This window comes from Thunnus maccoyii, chromosome 8 (genome assembly GCF_910596095.1).
Source record: "Thunnus maccoyii chromosome 8, fThuMac1.1, whole genome shotgun sequence".
Lineage (NCBI taxonomy): Eukaryota > Metazoa > Chordata > Actinopteri > Scombriformes > Scombridae > Thunnus > Thunnus maccoyii.
The window spans coordinates 8,917,174-8,937,285 of NC_056540.1; the positions used below are offsets into that span (position 1 = coordinate 8,917,174).

The 20,112-nt window shown below is 39.0% G+C and overlaps 2 protein-coding genes across 4 annotated transcripts; one reads left to right on the forward strand and one right to left on the reverse strand.

The window, feature by feature from the left end:
• Positions 1-614: 614 nt before the first annotated feature.
• Positions 615-12,732, reverse strand: cab39l1 (calcium binding protein 39, like 1). 3 transcript variants are annotated; one of them, XR_006097392.1, is made up of 10 exons: positions 6,076-6,730; positions 5,392-5,539; positions 5,125-5,289; positions 4,826-4,944; positions 3,969-4,137; positions 3,821-3,880; positions 3,672-3,737; positions 3,403-3,546; positions 2,930-3,190; positions 615-2,834 (listed from the first exon to the last, which is right to left on the reverse strand). XR_006097392.1 is itself a non-coding variant. In XM_042418701.1 (9 exons), exons 2-9 carry the CDS (start codon positions 5,506-5,508, stop codon positions 2,999-3,001), a joined length of 1,032 nt encoding a protein of 343 aa, XP_042274635.1. In that variant the 5' UTR covers positions 5,509-5,539; positions 12,384-12,732; the 3' UTR covers positions 615-2,998. The 3 variants fall into 3 exon arrangements, 2 of the variants coding, with proteins under 2 accessions (XP_042274635.1, XP_042274634.1); XM_042418701.1 differs by lacking the exon at positions 6,076-6,730 and adding an exon at positions 12,384-12,732 and having other exon boundaries at positions 615-3,190; XM_042418700.1 differs by having other exon boundaries at positions 615-3,190; positions 6,076-6,729.
• On the forward strand, positions 11,957-19,829 carry phf6 (PHD finger protein 6). The gene is made up of 11 exons (XM_042418699.1): positions 11,957-12,124; positions 14,424-14,586; positions 15,128-15,229; positions 16,514-16,647; positions 16,756-16,802; positions 17,538-17,698; positions 17,805-17,948; positions 18,078-18,182; positions 18,291-18,424; positions 18,682-18,811; positions 18,934-19,829. Exons 2-10 carry the CDS (start codon positions 14,455-14,457, stop codon positions 18,809-18,811), a joined length of 1,089 nt encoding a protein of 362 aa, XP_042274633.1. The 5' UTR covers positions 11,957-12,124; positions 14,424-14,454; the 3' UTR covers positions 18,934-19,829.
• Positions 19,830-20,112: the final 283 nt, after the last annotated feature.

Below are 20,112 nucleotides of genomic sequence, written 5' to 3' on the forward strand. Positions count from 1 at the left end.
GGACTTTAAATTTGTTTGAGCCCATTGAAACATTAATAATGACTGATGTGTATGTGTGTTAAAGGTGCAGTGTATAAGATTTTGTGGCATCTAGTGGTGAGGTTGCAGATTGCAACAAACTGACAAACTGAATACCCCCCTCCCCCCCTCCCCCTTCCAAGTGTGAGGGGGATCCTACGGTGGTCGCGAAACTCGTGAAAAATAGGTAAGTCCCTCTCTAGATCCAGTGTTTAGTTTGTCCGTTCTGGGCTACTGTAGAAACATGGCTGTGCAACATGGCGGCCTCTGTGGAAGAGGACGCGCTCCCTCTGTAGATATAAAGGGCTCATTCTAAAGTAACGAAAACACAATGATTCTTATTTTCAGGTGATTATACACTAATTAAAACATACTTATGAATATTATTCTGTTCCACTAGATGCCACTAAATTCTACACACTGGTCCTTTAAGCCCAATGCATTAATATAATTTAAGAGAAAATTGTGTTTCACATTTAATATCACAAATGATTTGGAAAAAAAATGGAACACAAGTCCAGATATTTTAAGAAACTCAAACACACCTTCAAACAAACCTTTCATAAACTGGTGACATGACTTCAGTCTATTTGTGCATATTGTATCAGCTGATTTCCCCAAATTATTTTATAGATCCTAAAAGGCCTGATACTGAACTCAGGACTGTTTGGAACAGTGTACCAAATAGTTATAAGTAATTTTTTTAAAAAGCCAGTTAACTACAACTAAAACACTATCCCGAGTGTCGTCTACTGATCTCTATTAAAACTTTATTTACACTCACAGATCACATTTGGAGCGTAATGCAGTTGACGGACCTACACTACACTGGATGTGGATCTGAAGAAATTAACTTGCAATGCATTTGGGATTTGAAATGTACATTTTCCCCCTTTTCATATTGACTTTGGTTATAAAAAAAAACAAAAACAAATTTAGAGGTCTGGAAATTTACATGATCATTACGATCTATTAAATGTCTTTAAATAAGGCAACATTCATTACGAGGTACCACGCTGCAATTCATTATGAATTAACGTTTGTGTGGAACCACCCAATGAAATATTTAAGTTTAAAAATCTAGTTTTCCATTGTGAAAACCAGTTTGCAGTCCCTGTTCAAGTTTGAACATATACATCAAGTTTAGGCATGCATACAAACCACTGTGGTGTATTTAAAATGTCAAATAAAATATCTTGTCAAGGAAAAAAAAGAGAAAAAAAAAGAACACAGCATTTGCAAACTCAAATCCCATGAGGTATATACTAGAAGACTGTGTGCACAGAAAACACATCTTGAAATCCCTAATGTGCCATTTTACTTACAATGGCAGAAATAAGGCAATTATTCAACAGAATCCTTTAGAAGTAATCTATATCAGTGAAGCATGTGAGGAATTCAATAAATTCAGTGCTCGTCATCCAAAACTTTCTTGTTTTAACAGTGCGTGTTGGTATTTTGACAGTTTTGGTGACATCTGATGGGAGGTGCTTTCTGATCCATCACAGGCACGTTACAGTGATTCAAATGTAATATTACAATCATATCAGAAAACAAAGTCACACAGAAATATGACTTTTCTAATCATGCGTATTTGTTGAAGCATCTGCCAGTGTCTTTTCTTTTTGTTAGAAGCTTAACTATATGGATGAGAGACATTGTTTATACAAGATTAGACAGATATAGTTAACTACGGTCTGTCCCAAATCAAATGAAGCAGATGTTGAATATGTGTCAAATGAAAGGGAAATCAGTAAATGTATTCAAGCAAAAGGCAATCCCTAATGAAATTCAGTATAAGTTTCCTCAACATGTCAAATAACAAAACTCCGATATGAATATAATAGATGTCAGTATAACATACTTGTGATGCATCTTCATGGGCAACCCCTTGGAGTAAACTGCAATGTTATTTCTTCTGTTGAGCAGTGCTTATGCTTTAAAAAGGAGAAACATTAAATAGTTCATCAACCCATGAATTAATTGTTTAAGTCATTGTTTTAAATGAATCAGCGCCATCTGTGCTCAGTGTGTGAGGGTGAAATGGAGTGCTCTCAGTGAGATCAATTGGTGTATCCTAGCTGTCCATGTTAGCAGTGAATGGATGGCAGGTACCCTGCAGCATTATCTGATGCCCCGTTTCTATTTCAGTCATGTAAGCCTCGCTGAGCCTAAAAATCACAGCACAATAAATTGATTCCTCTATGGTTTTGATTTTCTCTTCCTGTGCCAGCTAATGCATTGGCGAGTACAGCACTGCAGGATCATTTCTGACCTCTGTAACCTCACACACGCAACCCAAGGCCTACTAACTACACATTAATCACCAAAAACTACTACGTGCTGACCTGGCCAATGTGATTCATGTGTCACTGTGCCGAAGCCATATTTCTAAAGATCATTCAAATCCCTGTACAACAGACCAGCGTACAATAAGGCAATAAACCAAACCTATGCAATTAGTTAGACTAAGCAATGGTCAGAGAAAGGAGTTACTGTTTACCATGAAGACACATTAGAAAAATAATATATTTTCTTCTCCCCAGTTTTTCAATCTCTAAAATATAGACAAGTTTCTGAAAAAAAAAACAAAACCCTTTCAGGAACACCTCAGAGCTTGTGTTGACTGTGAATGGGGTGAAGTTTCTGTCATTCTAAGGTCTCTGCCAGCAACAATGTAGAAGGGTAACAGTTTAAGGTCCAACATTACAAGAACAGACTAAATGCATTTCATGATCACTAAAGAAGCACTATGGTTTATATAACAGTTCTTGGCCCACTCAGGTTTCTGGATGGAAATCACCTCCAGATCCACACTAAAAACAGAAAGTGAAGGAAGTAATCTTTACTTTTTTCCTATATTTTGTAGTTAATATTAAATCTTAATGAAGCATGACTTTTAGACTCTCACTTTAGCCCTCTGAAGCTCCAGCTACCACCTCTACATCTACCACCTGACGGAGCAGTCGACCCTGATGCCTTAAGCTTCCTCCGGTGCCGTGGGCCTCTTCAGGTCCCGGATCTGCTTAATCAGATAGTTCTTCTCGTCACAGAACTGCTCATCCTCAGATCTGTCTGTCTGGAAGTGGCTCAGGAACTCCACTAGCTTGGTCTGGTTCTTCAGCAGTATGTCCAGCACGGGCTGAGTCTTGTTGGGGTTTGCGACAAATACCTGTGACAGCAGAGACACATCATAGAACGGACAATTCAAAGGTTATAAAACAAAAAAATACAAATAATGATTAGATTTTTTTTCGGCTTGTTCATCCAAAGGCCAGTGTTTAAATTTAAATATCACTTTCACTATTATTTTCCTATGTTAGAGAGAGTAACACTTTCATAGATATTGTGTAGATTTAAAATTGAATGTCCTCGAGTGCACACCTTGAAGACGTGGAACGCCTCAAACTGGATGTTTCGGCTGTTGTCTCTTAGCAAGTTCATCATCAGCTTCAAGTTCTCTGCCCGACTGATGTACTTTGTCATGACAGTGAAGTTGTGTCTATCCAGGAGAAGTTCCCCAAGGAGCTGAAAAATAATATATAATTAACTCAAGCATATCAGCTACATTTAAATCTGTAGCTCAAATAAAACTTAAACAGTGACTTTGTAGTTTCAAGTGTGTAGATTTGGCAGAGCGGTGGAGCTAGTACCTTCAAAGACTGTCGTTTGGTGACGTAGTTGTCAGAATGCAGGAGCTTCTCGTATTCTGTAAACACCTGATAAAACATTTTAAAAGTAGGTTAGATAAAGCATGAACATGCTTTCTGTTAAATAGCATGAATGACAACTGAAAGCTCACCCTGTCATAGTTGTTCTCCAGGAAATCTGCGCACATAATCTTGTGTCTTGTGAGGAGATCCTGACAGGGAACAGAAGAGACCAGGATGTTAGATTAAAATTGCTAGTACTGTGACGCTGGAAACACAAAGAAAATTGAAAGAATGTACCTTGAATGAGGCAAAAGCATCTGAGGCAATGTCAAAGGTTGAGAGCTCCACGTAACGGAAAAAGCAGTACAACTCTTCAGAGAAGAGCACCGTTCGTGCCAAAGGCTCGTGACGCAGGCACTCTCTCAGCATCATTCCACAGTTCAGAGCCACTTCTGCACTCTCATATCTGTACAGGTTAATACATGTCAGGTCTGGGTCAAGCCATTAGCATTATCAGGAGTCACCATACGTCAATTAAAAAAAAAACTTACATAACACAAATTAAAACAGCAAATAATGATGTATTCATTAAAGGAAATCCACCTTAAAAACTTTTAATGCCGTCAAACAGGCTATCTTTCACAATCAAACTAATAAATCTCTTTTATAGCTGTGACATTTAGTCACAACGTTCAAAAGTCATAGCAGGAGAAATCAATCAGGTGGAAAAGATAGCGTTTGATCAACTGACAGCAGCCTCAGATGACCATAATGCAGTGCAGCAGTTAGACATGTTGCTATTTGAGTAAGCAGGATGACTCAGTTTCTGAGAGCTGTAAAACCAGCACTCTGCTATCACTCTCTTCATCTACAGTACATGTGTCGGTAACCCACAGATGAATGCAACAAGTTCATGCTCGTTCTCTGGGAGTTGTTCAAACACATTCTGGGTAATGTAGAAAATCACAAGGCATGTTGGGGGAAAGTGATTATACCAAAAAAATTACAGAATAACTCTACGTAATGTCAGGTGAATTCCAACAATTTACGAGTATCGTAAGAGTGGACTGCCTTTAAAACATGTAAATGGGAAAAAGCACTCATATCTTACATATCAAATAATGAGTTCCTGAAGCCTGAAACTATTGACTTACCCTTTTAGAAGCATGAAGAGGATCTCAGGGTGAGTAGAAATGTATTCTACTGTGGGTGTTCTGGTGCCAATCTGACGTCTCACAATATTGCTGAACAAATGAACCACATCCTTCTTCCCCTGTGCAAAAAAAAAAAAAAATCTGACTGAGTGCTGATGATATGCAATGACATTTTGGCTTTGGGCAAAGATGTTCATATCAGGCATACACATGCCCACTGACTAATTCATTGTCTGCACAAAGTAATCAATACTTCTGACAGACACACAGTCATTGCAGAAGAAGAACATTTTCCCCACCTCGAAATCAATCCTCTGCAAATTTGCAATGAGAGCAATGAGGAGGTTGGTGTTGTACAGCTCTTGTGCGAGCTGAGCCACTGCCTCGGTCTGAGGCTCCTTGTCACCTGTTCCACAAAGCACCTCCTTCAGGGAAGCCAGATTTTTAGACACCTCCTCTGCAACCTTGGCAGAAAAAACAGACGATAAGCAGGACCATCAGATCATGTTTAGAGAAAGAGGCAGCTTTTAAAATAAAAGACGAGCAGAGGAAACACCAGCACTGACCTTTTCACACTTCTTGCTGTCTCCAGCGTCCAGCTTCTCCATATAAGCCACATGCTCCTTCAAACTCCTCACTATTTCAGCTGGACTCTTCTGAGACTTCCCAAAAGGAAAAGGCATGGCTGAAAAGAGGGTAAACCAAGCCCAATCTCTGAAGAAATAAAAACACCGTTTCATTATAATGTGCCATTGAATGCACTTCAACTTCCTGTACCTTTGTGCATCAGGAAATGGCTGAAACACTCACACCTGAAGAAAACAAGGCTGCAGCTAGTTCACATATACTGTCGACACTCAAAAGTGAACTATTAAGTAACAGTGTTGAAGACAATAACAACACACAGCTAGCTGACGTTGCTAACGTTAACCTACAGTAGTTAGTTTTTAAAAAATAATGAGGGAACATTAAATGCTAAAATAACACTTAGACGCTAAGTTTGCATTGGGTTTATAGTTTCCCCTCGTTAATATTAGCCCAGTGAAATAAAACGTGAACTTTGTACTGAAACAAGGTTAGAAGACGTTGAAAATGTCAAAGCTACAGCAAAGTTCAGCTAGCTTGTGACCTAGTTAGCTGTAAGTTAGCGAGAAACAAGCAACACTAGCGTCGGTACGTCGGCAGCGAGCACCGCAGAAAACACACACAACACACTGCTGAAATATTCAGCTCAAGCTGTCAAGACTCACCGACTGAACCGAGTTTGTAAGCTGAAGGAGGCTCGGTGGCTAAAGGTTAGCTGGCAGGCTAGCGAGTTGTTTCCACTTTGCTTCACCACTGTCAGGTTAACTTTGAAATGTCTGAAACGTTATCTGAGATCTGTAGCTGTCTAACTCGTACTAACTGTAGCTACAAACTGCTCAAACGGACGACCTTCATAGCTGTGATGTTTCATGTAAATCTCTCCACCCGTGACCGTCTGTCACCTAACTTGCTAGCTGCCTAGTTGTGAAGAGAGAGTTGCTGGGCTGGCCAGTCTGACAACTTCATTTCCCTGTTCTCTTCTGCTGAAGCTCTCGTCCTCTCTTCATCCCGGGGACACTGGGCGGGTATGTTTTGCTTTACAAAAAGACTGTCACTACTTTTAGCCAGTCAGCTTTAACCACAGTGACGACGTTGAAACGTCCTCCCCGCTGAAGGTGCGCATGTTTCACAGCTCGCATTTTTTCGTGTGGGTGGACACATTAAACACTACACGGGAAGCCCCTACAACCGGACCGCCCCGTGATGGTAATCAAGTGCACCTGAATTCTCGAGAAAAGACGAGGCGAAGACTTTTTGATTAGAAACAGACTGATTTGAGTCAGTTCTTTTCATCTTATGTAAATGAAACGTTGAGTATCACAAGCAGTTTGAATGAAGAGGCATTTTAAAGCACAGCAGAGTATCTATAACTATTAATATTAGAACATTAATAACATTATTATTATATCTATTAGAAGAATTTTTCCTTAAAGATCCCCTCCAGACATGTTGTAAGATGTATATAACATACTTTCCTTTGAATAATAATTTGTGTCTGAAATGGGTTTTCCACAAAAAAAGTTTGATTATCTTGTTAAAATCCTTAAAATGACATCTATTCCTTCTACCTCATTAAAAATCCAGAATGAATGAATATGCAAATACTGTTCATTAAAAAAAATACTGGTTTCTTACAAGTTTCCACATCACACTTGTAAGTTGAATATTGGACCAGGATAGGTTTCCAAACCGTTTGTGATGTCACAAATCATGTTTGTAGACACACCCCTTTTTAACCGCATTTTCAGTGAGCACAGAGAAACTTTCACTTTCACCAGATGACTGTAAAAACAGCCTTCTGGTGTCAAACTCTGTACATACATCTTTCTGCACAGTAAAACTCAAACATACAACTGAAGGAACAAGAAGAAAAATACATTTTCACAAGTCTTCAACATCAGTTCGACATATTTTGGTAGATGGATTAAAAAACATAACTCCTCACAGAAGTCACAAGAATATTCATAATGTACTAAACCTATAAGTCACGTTCTTTGGATAATTGTTGGATATATTTGATGTAAACACACAGTATTTAATAATATTTATCACCCATCACTTATGTGCAATACACTTATTTATCTATTTACTACTTATGTGCAATATTTGTATATTTCTCTCTCATTGTATTATATACTCTAAATGGAAGCCAAATTTGACATCTGCTGTGTTGCTGTGCATGTGACAATAAGACATCTTGAATCTATTTAACACACAGTTTAAGCATCTCAAGTTCCTATTCCCTAAAGAACCCCAACAAAAGCAACATCCTTGAGCTACGATGCTATCATACACTAATATTCACTCAATCATTTCTTTAAAATGTTTTTTTTTTTTTGGCAACTTCTTTAAAGCTGTAAAATCCTCCAAGTTTCAGATATGACAAAAAAGCAATTTCCTGGTTTCTAAACTCTAATCTTCATAGATAGATAACCCAATCGGAAATTGCTTTGCACCTGTGAATAATACAGCGCTAAATATTTTATAATTCTATTTGCCTAAAACACAAGGATCCTCCTCTCATGTTTTAAGCTTCCACCTTAAAAACATTTCACATTGTCTTAGCGAGGCTGTCTCTTCACTAATATCCTGTTTGTTTCCCTCAGTTTGAAACTCATCACAGTGGTATCACACAATCTTGGGCTGGTCCATTTATTTGCTCTTCTGATTCAAACTTTTGAGTCTCTACTTGTGCAAAATGCTGCATGAAACATGTTTAACATTCTTTGGTCCTTATGACTCCAATATGACGCCCATATTATTTCAGATCCCCACAACAGTTCATGACAGGCATTGTGGGTGGAAATCACCCTTGAGCATTCTCCAAACATACAGTAAATCAATACAGATGTTGAAAACATTAGTGAAAAACATCAGGTTTGTGCTCATTAAAGAATGTAATGTATCTCAGTGTGTTCTTATTTATATAAATGGTTTCTAAATACCAGCCATACTTTTAAATAATATCCAGCTTTTTGGAGCTCATTTTACAAGTTTGACTGAAACTGTGTCACGAGTAAGCAACGGCAGTTCAGGTAGTTCCACTGCACAAAGGTGATGACAGTAAACAACACTCAGACTATATCTAAGATGTCCTGTTTGTCTAAAATCCTAGAATCACTAGACAACTCAAAACTATGCCTTTCTGGAGGATGATCATTTATTTTAGCAGTTTAGACCTAGTCATAGTGTAATAACTGCTGCCTCATGCTGTTGGGGATGACATTGTAGATTTGATTAGCATTGAGTCCATGGCTTTTGATACCATTGATCACAACATTTTGGTAAATACACTTTGCACTGGTTTTGAATATTCTGCTTACAGCTGATTTAAATAATATCTTGTTCAGACTGTTGTCACTAATGGTTTTAAATCAGTCCCCTAATTGTCAATAAAGGTGTTGAAAGCACCCTTAGACCCTTTTTTATTTGCTCTTCACATTAATAAAGACTTATTCGTCAAGTCAGAGCTGCAGTGCGTTCTGACACCTGTCAAGCCGACAACTAGATTAACTTGTTGTGATTAACCTCAGTCCCTATTGATCTCAACACTCTGCATTGTGCATTTTCAAGCAGTAGACTATACATAGAGGCTTCATTATACACCCCACTGTGACAACTTTTTTTCTTTTAGGAATATGAACCATATGACCACATAACAAACTAAAATCATAAGGGCCACTCCAAGTCAGGATCCCAAGATTAGGTAATAATACAGGGCCTGCAATAGTCGATATTGTACCTCAGCGGGGCAATTTTGAAACACTTATAACAAATGTGTAACATTTGTAAAAAGTTATCCAATTATGAAATACTAATTTGCCACACAGTGAACAAGATGGGACCCGTGTCTCTGCTCCCTTTGCATATGAATTTTATCTTGTTAGGATTTTATGACAACATTAAGCGATTCCACATAAAATACACTGCAGCTTCTGTGACTAATAGACCTCAAATTACCTGCAACAATCCTCATTGTAATTAGAAATGACAGAACTAGTGTTTGTCAAATCTGCATTCATGCAACATAACACTTCCCTAAAGTCATATTTGCTTTTTGGCTGAACCGGCTCCACGGTGTGTTTGGAAGTAAGCTTTTTATTTCTCTGATGTTTTCACATCACAAACGATGGACAACAGCATTAAAACACAAGATAAAACATGCAACTTATGTAACGGTTACATCAGTTTAGTGTCGGGCAGCTGCTCTGCAGTTGCGCTTGATTTGACTATAACTGCAGTAATTGGGCGGAGATAAACCTCCTGAATTTGCACCCAAAATGCTGTCAAAACTTTCATTTACAATTTCCAGTGCAGCCTCCATGATCATCAACCGGGAAAGAGGCAGAGAAAAAGGCGCATAGAGGCATGAGAGTGTAGAGTTAAATCCCAAATAACATCACTCTGACAAAACACTCAATTCCGAGTGAGAAACGAGAGACATCTGCAGAGTGAAAAAGATGAAAGAGCAGGGGGAGTTAACAGATAATTAGAATAGTTTATAATTGGAATTAAAATCAGTTCTCTTTCAAATCAAACGTCCCAAGATATGAGTTGAAAGTATTGTTCTGGCAACTGCATTTATAACTTTTTTATTTTTACTCAAACGTAGCTTAACCATGTCATGTGATATGCTCCTTCAGTACACTTTAACAACAAATATTACTGGGACCATGACAGAAAATTGCAGATGAACATTTAATATCCAGGAATTTACATTATAGATGCTACCACTGACTTTTCCTGTAACAAATTGGCCACAATTTCACACATTGACCATACACGGTCAGTCCAACCATATACTAGGTTTTTGCTTAGTCTTGTTTGGGGCAATATTAAGGGGCAATATACGACATTCAACCCCACTAGATGTCAGAAAACGATTTGCTATGTAAAGATATTGTGGCATCCTGAGCAGAGAATGAAGTCACACTCCCTCTGTGTGTGCTGAAACTATTGACTGTATATAAATATGGATGTCATGACAGCTCCATAAAAGTGAAGCCAAAACATCTCGATTGCCCCCTGGTGGCTGGCTGCAGTACAGGTCATAAATCCCACTCCTTCCATGTTAGCGTATGGGACATGAGCCAAACTAAAAAATCATGGTTTCTGTCATTTCAGGTTGTTCTTATCACATTGATGTTTGTCCTCAGTGCTCATTTTTCTTGTTTATTTTTAATTAGTTATTTGATGATATAAAAAGGGGGTGTTACATCATGATTGACAGCTTTGATAGCCACTCCTCCGTCAGACGGCAGGACGACTGAAGGGGCGTGTCCTGTGGGCCATCATCTGTTTGTGCCTGACTCTACTGCGCATACTCTGGCTCCAAATGATGTTGCACAAGCAAGATGGCAGCTCTGAAAAGGAGATATTTTGGCTTCACTTTTGCATAGTGGTAGTTAGTGGGGATCCATCGTTCATATTTATATACAGTCAATGGTTGTGATCCGAACCTCTGTTCTTTGTTTCAATTGCCGGTCCGGCCGCGCGTGCATGTTAGTGCATGTGAGTCCCTCTGTGTCCTCCAGCATCTGTTTTAAAACATGGAGGCTGGGTCACAAAGTTTCTCATATTACAGCTAAACAGCACACTAAAATATGTTTCTGAAAACATTTGAGTAACTGAATCTTGATTCATATTTGATCAGCACTGTTTGATCTGAGTTTCGTGAGCTGTCAGTTCCGGGGCCGCTTTCTTTTTCTCTCAACTTTATTGAGTAAGCAACATGCGCATTTGTTTTGGTCTGAGATGCTGGTGTTCTAGTGTGACATCTAGTGGGGCTGAATGTTGTATGTTGCACCTTTAAAGTCTTTATCTTCACGTTTTTACATTACAGGCTCTACCGCTACAGTTGCGGATGTAAAACAGTGGATAAATTGTTTTGAGCGTCACACAACCTCCGTGAGATGATTCATTTCACTATCAGAACTTGATCCATTCAGTCTGATAATATTTGGAAAGTCTCGAAGAGCGGCACCATTAAACTATTGAAATTAGCAGAGAGCTAACAGGAAGTTAGCCCTGCCGGCGGAATTCTCTAGTGCGCATGCTCTGCCCATAGAGCGTGCGCATTAAGCATTCATCCGGCTAGAGCGGGAATGTCAAACCGACACCAGGTTATACTGTGAAAAACATACAGATTTACCTGGCGGTGATAGGCTTGATCAGCATTGTGTGAATTCGTTTGGCAAGGGCTTGAATGTAACAGACGTTCATTTATATGTAAAAGTTCCACACTGCAGGTTTAAGTAATGCCACATAAAATACACAGCAGTTTTGGTACCTAATAGACCTGGAATTACCTGCAACAACTCGCACTATAAATAGAAATCTGACAAAAAAATGTGCTTGTCAAATCTGCATGCATGCAATAAGACCCTCCCTAAAGTCATATTTGCTTTTTTGGGATATAGATAGTTCAAAATTAGTCATTTCCGTGGGGTATTTTGGTCAAGTGTTATCAGTTTCTACACCAATAGCCTCCTGCAGCTTTTCACCTTTAAAGCATCGCAAACACAAACTCGTCAACAGGACTTTCATTGTGAAAGCCACACCCGGAAGTGAAGCTGTCATGGCGGCTGCAGCTAACTTGATGCTAGTGTGAAAGAAGCACACGATAGCTTGTGAAGGACGGGGAGAAATACAGCCGCTGCCCGGAACACTTTTCCATCTTTTTAACATCTTGGCGCGATAAAACTATAGAAGCAGGTAAGATGTGAGCTGTGTATCAGCGGCTGGATGGTAGCTGCTGTGTTTTATGGCCTGTAGTCGTTTCAGGCCGTATCTGCTGGCGGACAAGCCGAGCTGCTCTCTTTTCGCAGGCAGACATCACGTATGGCGCTCTTGCCTTCGAAACGGTTTGCAAAGACCCGCGCCTGTCAGGATAATTTCCCACATTTAAAGGGAAATATTCGCAGTTTTTCGGGTTCCCGCAGAAACACAAAGTCCAAGTGTCATATTTTCCTACCAGCGACCTTTATTTCCCTGCTTGAAAAGGCCTTGGTTTGGATTTCGGGGCGTTGAGATGTTCTTAGTGAAAATTGTTTTCAGTAACAGCTAGTTTTAACTGGTGAAAGAGACACACACCCCCTTTAATTCAAAACTTTGTAAGAGAAATCTGGGGGACTTTTCACGTTTCACTTGCTCTAGCTACAAATCGGCCACAACATCGCCATGTAGTTCACAAATGTAACATGTGAGCCTTTCAGTGGAGACCAGAGGCTGAAATAAAGGATATTTGGTGTTATTTACATGGGCTGTATTGTGTGTTTGCACGCCGGCTCCGCCGCTGTAGCCGCCGCAGTGAAATCCTGGCCCTGCTATCATGGCAGTAATGGCTCTATCAAGGCGTCGCAGCACACTGCTATTGTGATTTTAAAAACACCCACTTTCGTCTGTGGACTGAGTGGATCTTTTTAATCCTCATATTTAATGTATCTATGGCGCCTTCAGCACATTATTACTACATCAAATAGACATATCTCTGCAAATGACAGCACAAAATTGGAGGTTGATCCACTTCTCTTTGTAATACAGTGATGATTTTGCAACCAATCTTGCATGATTTTAAAGCAAATGTTTAATACACATTTAAAAGTTTTAATTAAAATGCAGCTGATTATGATACAATAACTACACTATTATTTAAATCACCTCAGCTCCTGGTGATGTGTATGTCTTCAAGGCAAACTGCTCATCACAACATCACACACATCTAAAATTGCACATTTTCCACAGAATCGTAGGTTGTTGTTTTTTTTCTTTTCTTTAAAGGGTGGATGCAAGTTGGGGCAGATGAGATGTGGTGGAGTATTGGAACAGACTGAGAATGCAAAATGAGAAACATGTTGCATCATTTTTCAGCAAAACTACTCATGTGGGGGTGTTTTAAGTAGTCCCTGTGTGTGAGGTAAACTGGGTTGCTCCTTGTTCATTAAGTTAGATCTAGTCAGACTGGTCCTGAGTCCTGCTGCTGTTTTCCCTTCATGTTCCTGTTTAATCACATTAGACCTGGGATGCTTGGTGAATGTCGTTATTGCAGGCCTGCATTATGCAGATATACCCTGGAATAGACACCTTCAACCAGGACACATAAACATTTTTGATAATCAAGATCTCACAAAATTCTGGCATTTGTTAGCAATCGTACTATACACTTACTCTCTTGATTTTAGTATTCATACTGCAAACAATCAGAAACTCTCCATAGCTCAGTTAGACTCAATTAGCCAGCATCAGAAGTAGGAAAAGTTTCAAGTTTTTGTTCTACAACTGAAGTGTGGGACCCATGTGTGATCCATCAGAGGCATTGCTGAACAAGTCAGTTGCTTTAACAGTGTTTTCAGGACACACCACTCTTCTTTTGTGACTTACGTTGCTCTATTTTGGAGTCACTCGAAGTGGTAGTTGAGTCAAAGTTTTGTTTCCAGCTGTTTCTGGGAATGAGTTTCTAGTGGCTCATTTCCCAGAATTTTATTCATTATTTCACAATACTCACTTTTATTTAGGTTAAATAAGAAAAAATTTCCACAACACAGTTTACTCTTTTACAACTGAGTATGTAGTGGATGTTTGACAACCAGACGATGAACAGTTATGCAGATTTTCACATTTATAATGTTTATCCCTAATTATGGACGCATATATGATCTGAACATCTGTTATCTTACTGCTAACATATTGCGCTACCATTTTCATCATCGCTTTTATCTACTTTGTCAAAAAAAATTCTTAGCATTACCCATTTACTGTTTGCATTAATAAATCTTCTGGCATGCAGATGGAACCAGATATGAACTGTGATTATGAGCAAAACGTATGCATCAACGTGTATTACTTCAGCTGTTTTAATGATATAGGCATTGTTAGTGGATTACTGTAGACTGGACAATAGTTTTTATGACTGCTTAGATAATATCTAGTAAAGGATGTACCAGCACATGCAATTCAAAGTTATCTTGTTATTCTTACTTTTCGTCATTTGTGTGTTGTTTCTTTTTTTCATTAGAGACTTGGGCACACAAAAAAAGCCTTCGGCCATGTCAGGACAGAGGAAAGGAGCTGCAGCGCGGCTGCCTAAATGTGCCTTTTGCCGAACCAACCGGGACAAGGAGTGTGGACAACTGCTATTGTCCGACAGCCAGAAGGTGGCAGCCCACCACAAGTGCATGGTGAGGAGAGCAAAGTGGTTTTAAGCCTCATAGCCTGTGATCCTTTTAAAACACAGTCATGGTGAACAGCTCTGCCAAAGGAGGATATTATCTTTTTTATATTGTTTCATTTGTTCAGAAGGCCTAGAGGCTTTACAAAAAATATGTATTTCATTAAATGAAAGTGAGAGAAATTATGAAAATTCCATCCTTATGGTAGAATTAAGTCAGTTATTCTTGATACATGATCTTGAAAGTATACTAGAAAAATTGGCAAAGTAAAAATGGCAATTGTAGGATTTTCTGCTAAGTCTATCACTGTCAGACATTAGCAAACACATCAAATCTGTTGATTTGAATTCAAAATATCTTAATTAGGTGGAAATGATGCACCAGAAGTGGTAATGGGAAATAAACATGCAGATTTTGTACATAGCCACTCACACGGAACTGTGTTGTAGCATCATCATCATCATCACAGTTTATTGTACATTGGTGTATGTTAGAGAAGAGAAGACAGCACAACTCGTTTCATATCTGTTTTCTTATTTCTTGCATGTAGCTTTTCTCCTCTGCCCTGGTCACATCTCACTCAGACAGTGAAAACATTGGAGGGTTTTCCATTGAGGATGTGAAAAAGGAGATCAAGAGGGGAAATAAATTGGTGAGTATGTGCTGCTGTCCTTCTCAGTGTAACATTAGTGACACAGTAACGGACAAGGAGCCATTTACTTCTGAGATATTTTATGTGCAGATTATAAATAGTTTGAGCTTATTTAAATGTGCATAATCTTGGGAGCAAATGGTTATTTTCTACAAGAATTTCACTATTGGCTGCAGGTTATACTTCACTTTGTTTCAGCTTTCAGTGCAGTTCATGAAATGGGACACTGTGGTGAACTCAAGAGAGGTTTTGCAATAATTGTAATTGCAACATTACTAATAGCATTACACCAGATCTCTCTCATGTTTTATCTGGGAACATCAGCTTTTGTTGTTGGATATAAGATTTAGAGTTCAACAGGTCAGATTTAACAGCTAGTAGAATTTATTCATCATCCTGAATCGGAGGACGGGTGGTGTGCGTTTAGGCGGGAAATGGGACTGTGTGAAGAAGACTGGCAGTGTGTACCTGTGTGTGTCAGACACTGAATGTTAATGGGATGCGCTGTAGCTGTTTGTAAGATTGTGCTGTTTTATTTCTTGTGTGTGTGTGTGAATTTCAAAGGAGTCTGACACTGAAATGTGGTTTCATCTAATTTGCAGCACATTTCATTTAATTTGCATGTATATTGCTGTAAATGAATCAGTTTCACATGCTATTTGTATTCTTATTTATCATTGCGCTTCCAGCAGCTCATACAGGTTAAATTATGATTTTATATGAAACTTTCATACCACACTGTGAAAGATGATCTATATATTTTCAAGTAAAGTGTTTATTTACACACATAGCTGTAAGCATTGTGTTTACTTATGTACTGTAGACTTATACCAACATGTTTTTTACATTACTGTTTACACCTACATGTACAATTCATGTTTATATTGTGAAATCTGTATTACAGAGCAGGTATTTTAATCTAAATTAATCCATAAATGTTAGTAATGTACGCCTGCATAATCTTAAAATAATTTATATTTTACTTTACAACTTTATTAATATTTAGCTGTCTCTACTGTTTCTCTGTTGTTTTCTGTGTATTCTCCACTGCTGAATTGCATTTGTTTCCTGCAACTATCAAATCGTCCCCACATGGGAGCACCGTTTCATGATATTTGCATATGGCCTTTGCGTGTGTCCGTCAGGCCCCGTGATCTTTGTGGAGAAATTTCACATTACTAATTGAATTAAAATCACATCACTGGTTGTCAGCTATTGTTCATCATAGAATGAACATCAAAGGTTGTGGGGACTACACGCACGCTCTCTTTTCTTCCCCGACAGATGTGTTCTTCATGTCACCGGCCGGGTGCTACCATCGGCTGTGATGTGAAGACGTGCCGGAGGACGTATCACTATTACTGTGCTGTAAAGGACAAAGCCCAGATCAAAGAGAATCCCTCACAAGGGATTTACCTGTAAGTCACTTCACCTTTGAACTCTTCTGCATGTCATTGTACTCTAAATATTGTTTTCATTTAATGTAAATCAAATAAAAATATATTTCGTTTTGCTCCTAAATGTAGTGTTTACTGTCGCAAACACCGGGATGCTTCTCAGGATGGCATTCAAGGTAAAGTATGTTTTAACATCTGTTATACTACTAGGCTATGTAATTAGATTTACAGCTGGATATCTGTTTTTGCTTTCAGTCACTACACAAATACAAACACTTAGATTCCAGATACATTTGTACTGCACTCATCAATAATACGGTGATCATTGAGGTTTTATATTTCACATGACCCCAATTATCTGCTTTGTGCTTTACATTTAGTCTCATTTTGATCTGATTTTTACATCTTTGTTATTGTCAAAGTTGTCATCAAAAATGCATCCACACAGGCTCTTTGCTTTGAATACATATCTGGCAGAAAAAGAGAGAATGTCACAGATTCAGCTTTAACATTGTCAGACTCATTTCAGATTCTTTTAAAAAGGTAAAAATTGAGATGTCGTCTTTTTTTTTATCCCACACGTTCTTCCCTCTTGTCAAAACTGGACACCTACATAACACACAATGCAACTCTACCACCAATAGTTGGATCTGAGATTCAGACGTGTTACGCAGCTAATGTAGTCTATAACCTCACCTCAAACCCCACACCCTCTAATTTACATTTTCAAACTTCTCTTCAGCCCCCAACTGAAGCGATGACTGGTGGCGTCACACAGCTCCCTCTGGAGCCACAAAAGGCTTCATACAACATTTTAACATATGCAGTAGTATTCCCCAACATCTGTAGACAGACTGTGATGTTAAAACAGTGGAGTTCTCCTTCAAGCATGATTGTTGTTTTCTTACCAGATGAAGAGGAAGGTGTGGCCAACGATTCAGACTCATCGCCTCCACAAAGCAGGGGAAGAGGAAGGTTTGAGAAGGGGAGAGCGAAGGTTGGATCTCGTGGCCAATCAGAAGACACTCGCTCCACCTCCTCACAGGCTGCGGACGAGGAGAGTTCTTCCCATGTAAGGCGACACGCCTGTTCACAGAAGCGGTCTATGAAGTTCACTTGCTTGGTGTGTTCGCTGCATGTGTGCTAGGAGTTTCTGAGCTGTGTGCTATGTGTTCTAGCGGGACAGGTCACCTCTTCGGTCCAGCCCAGGAGATAGCGGCCAGCGCTGTGGCTTTTGCCACGCTGGTGAGGAAGAGAACGAAACAAGGGGCATGCTTCATAGTGATAACTCCAAAAAGGTGGCTGCACACTACAAGTGCATGGTAAGATGGTGTGTGTGTGTGTGTGTGTGTGTGTGTGTGTGCGCATCTTGTCGTGCAACATGTTGCAAAGCACTGTAGTCCTTTCAATGACTTTTATTGCATCTTTCTGTTTTCTACGATTCATTGCAGCTTTTTTCATCGGGGACGGTCCAGCTGACCACTACATCACGAGCTGAATTCGGGAACTTTGACGTGAAAACAGTCATCCAGGAAATCAAGAGAGGGAAAAGAATGGTTGGAATATTTTTCTAGTTTCAGTTTTTTATTATTTATAAATTTTTGTTTTTAAATGTGTGATCAAATAAATTGTTGGATTTGCTTGTTTTGTTTTGTTTTTTTCAGAAATGCACACTCTGCACTCAGTTGGGTGCTACCATTGGGTGTGAAATCAAAGCATGTGTGAAGACCTACCACTATCACTGCGGCGTGCAGGACAAAGCCAAGTACATTGAAAACATGGCGCGTGGTATCTACAAGTGAGCTCCACTTCTACTGCTGATAAACTGATTTTTAGTTGAAAAGAAAATACTTTCACAGAGGAAGCATAATGACACGATATTGTTTGATTATATTATAGTATAATGTATTTTTTGTATGGAGGTTCCAATCACAGATTGAGATTACCTCTGTAACTCAATACACTTTGATTGAACCACATCAGACTTTTCAAGTAATCACTAGTTTGCATTAGAGCTCTTCAGAATCACTAAATAATGCTGTTGTGTGTTTTTAGACTATATTGTAAGAACCACAGTGGCAATGAGGAGAGGGATGAGGAAGACGAGGAACGAGAGAATCGCAGTAGAGAAAGGGCAGCAATCGACCACGGAGGAACACCGTCAACGCAAGTGAATGGCAACTAGGTACAATATTACCATTTATGGTTATTAAAGTAAAAAAACAATCATTAAAAATACATTCATTGTCCACTTTCACTGTCAAACATGAGGATTGAGTGTTTTCATTGGTGCCATTCTTCTTACAGGTTGGCTTGATGGATGTGACGTGGGGGAAAAACAGAAGAACTCAAAGATGGGGGAGAAATATTTTTTTATACTAAATCTTAGCCTACTCACAAAGTCGTGGTCTACAAGCACCCACGAGTCGTTCACATGTTTTGTTTTTCTTGGGTTTTTTTGGACACAATGTCCCAGATATTTTTTTTTTTTTCATGAAACCCTGTTTTTGAGTTGACTGAATGAGCTTTTCACAGACTGGTTGTACTCTGCAGCACTCTGGACCGCTGCACGATAGTGAAAAGCCACGGCTTATCTTTCCTAAGAGTCAGTTATGGGCTCAGTTTCAAATACGTGTACTATTGCCATGAATAAGAGCTGAATGGACTGATGTTTCGATTGTCACTCACTGCCCATGTCCCCACAGATTATATGACCTACACATGCTGAAAACAGATACAGTACCACTCAAAAACACACTCTCTCATTCAACGGGAAGGTGTGTCTAAACTTTCGACTGGTACTGTACATTCTTCCTCTTCCTTAGCTTTGAAGGACTCACTTTTAAGAGGGGTCTGTTTGTTACTAGTCTCTATAAAGTTGTGCAGTTTGATTACTTTGTTTCTGTAATCATGTCTTAAAAACTCTTCGTTAGCCTTTCTTTCTTGATATGTAATATTTTGCTACTGTATTATCATCATGAGTAATTTTGAATATCTGGATTTCAGACAGTCACGAGTACAAGTTTTGCCAGCATGCACTTGGATTTTCCCCACTGTTAAAGGTGGCATTGTTTTTATTTAGCTGCTAAAGGGCAAAGTAGAGCTCTTTAGAAGAGTTGGCTTGACTTTGTTTGATGTACTGTTACTTGTATCTCTACAAATGTATCCATGAATGATTGGAAATAGAAAATATTTTTATTTTACACATTTACTGAAAAAACGGAGTCTTTTATTGAACGATGTGTCTGTGGGGTAAAAGTACTCATATGGCTGGTAACAGGGTGTTGTGAAGCTGTCTGGTGTGGTTTGAAGAGTGAGGAATGTCACACCGGCTGTAGAGTTGTGAGTATGTGAGATTACCTTAGTTTTACATTCTCCATTCAGACTAAGTCCTCTCATCCTCCCATATGGAACATTCATTCTTCCTTTGTAGTATTTTTGTATTAATCATTTTGTGCATTTAACTCATATAAATGCCCATTTTTT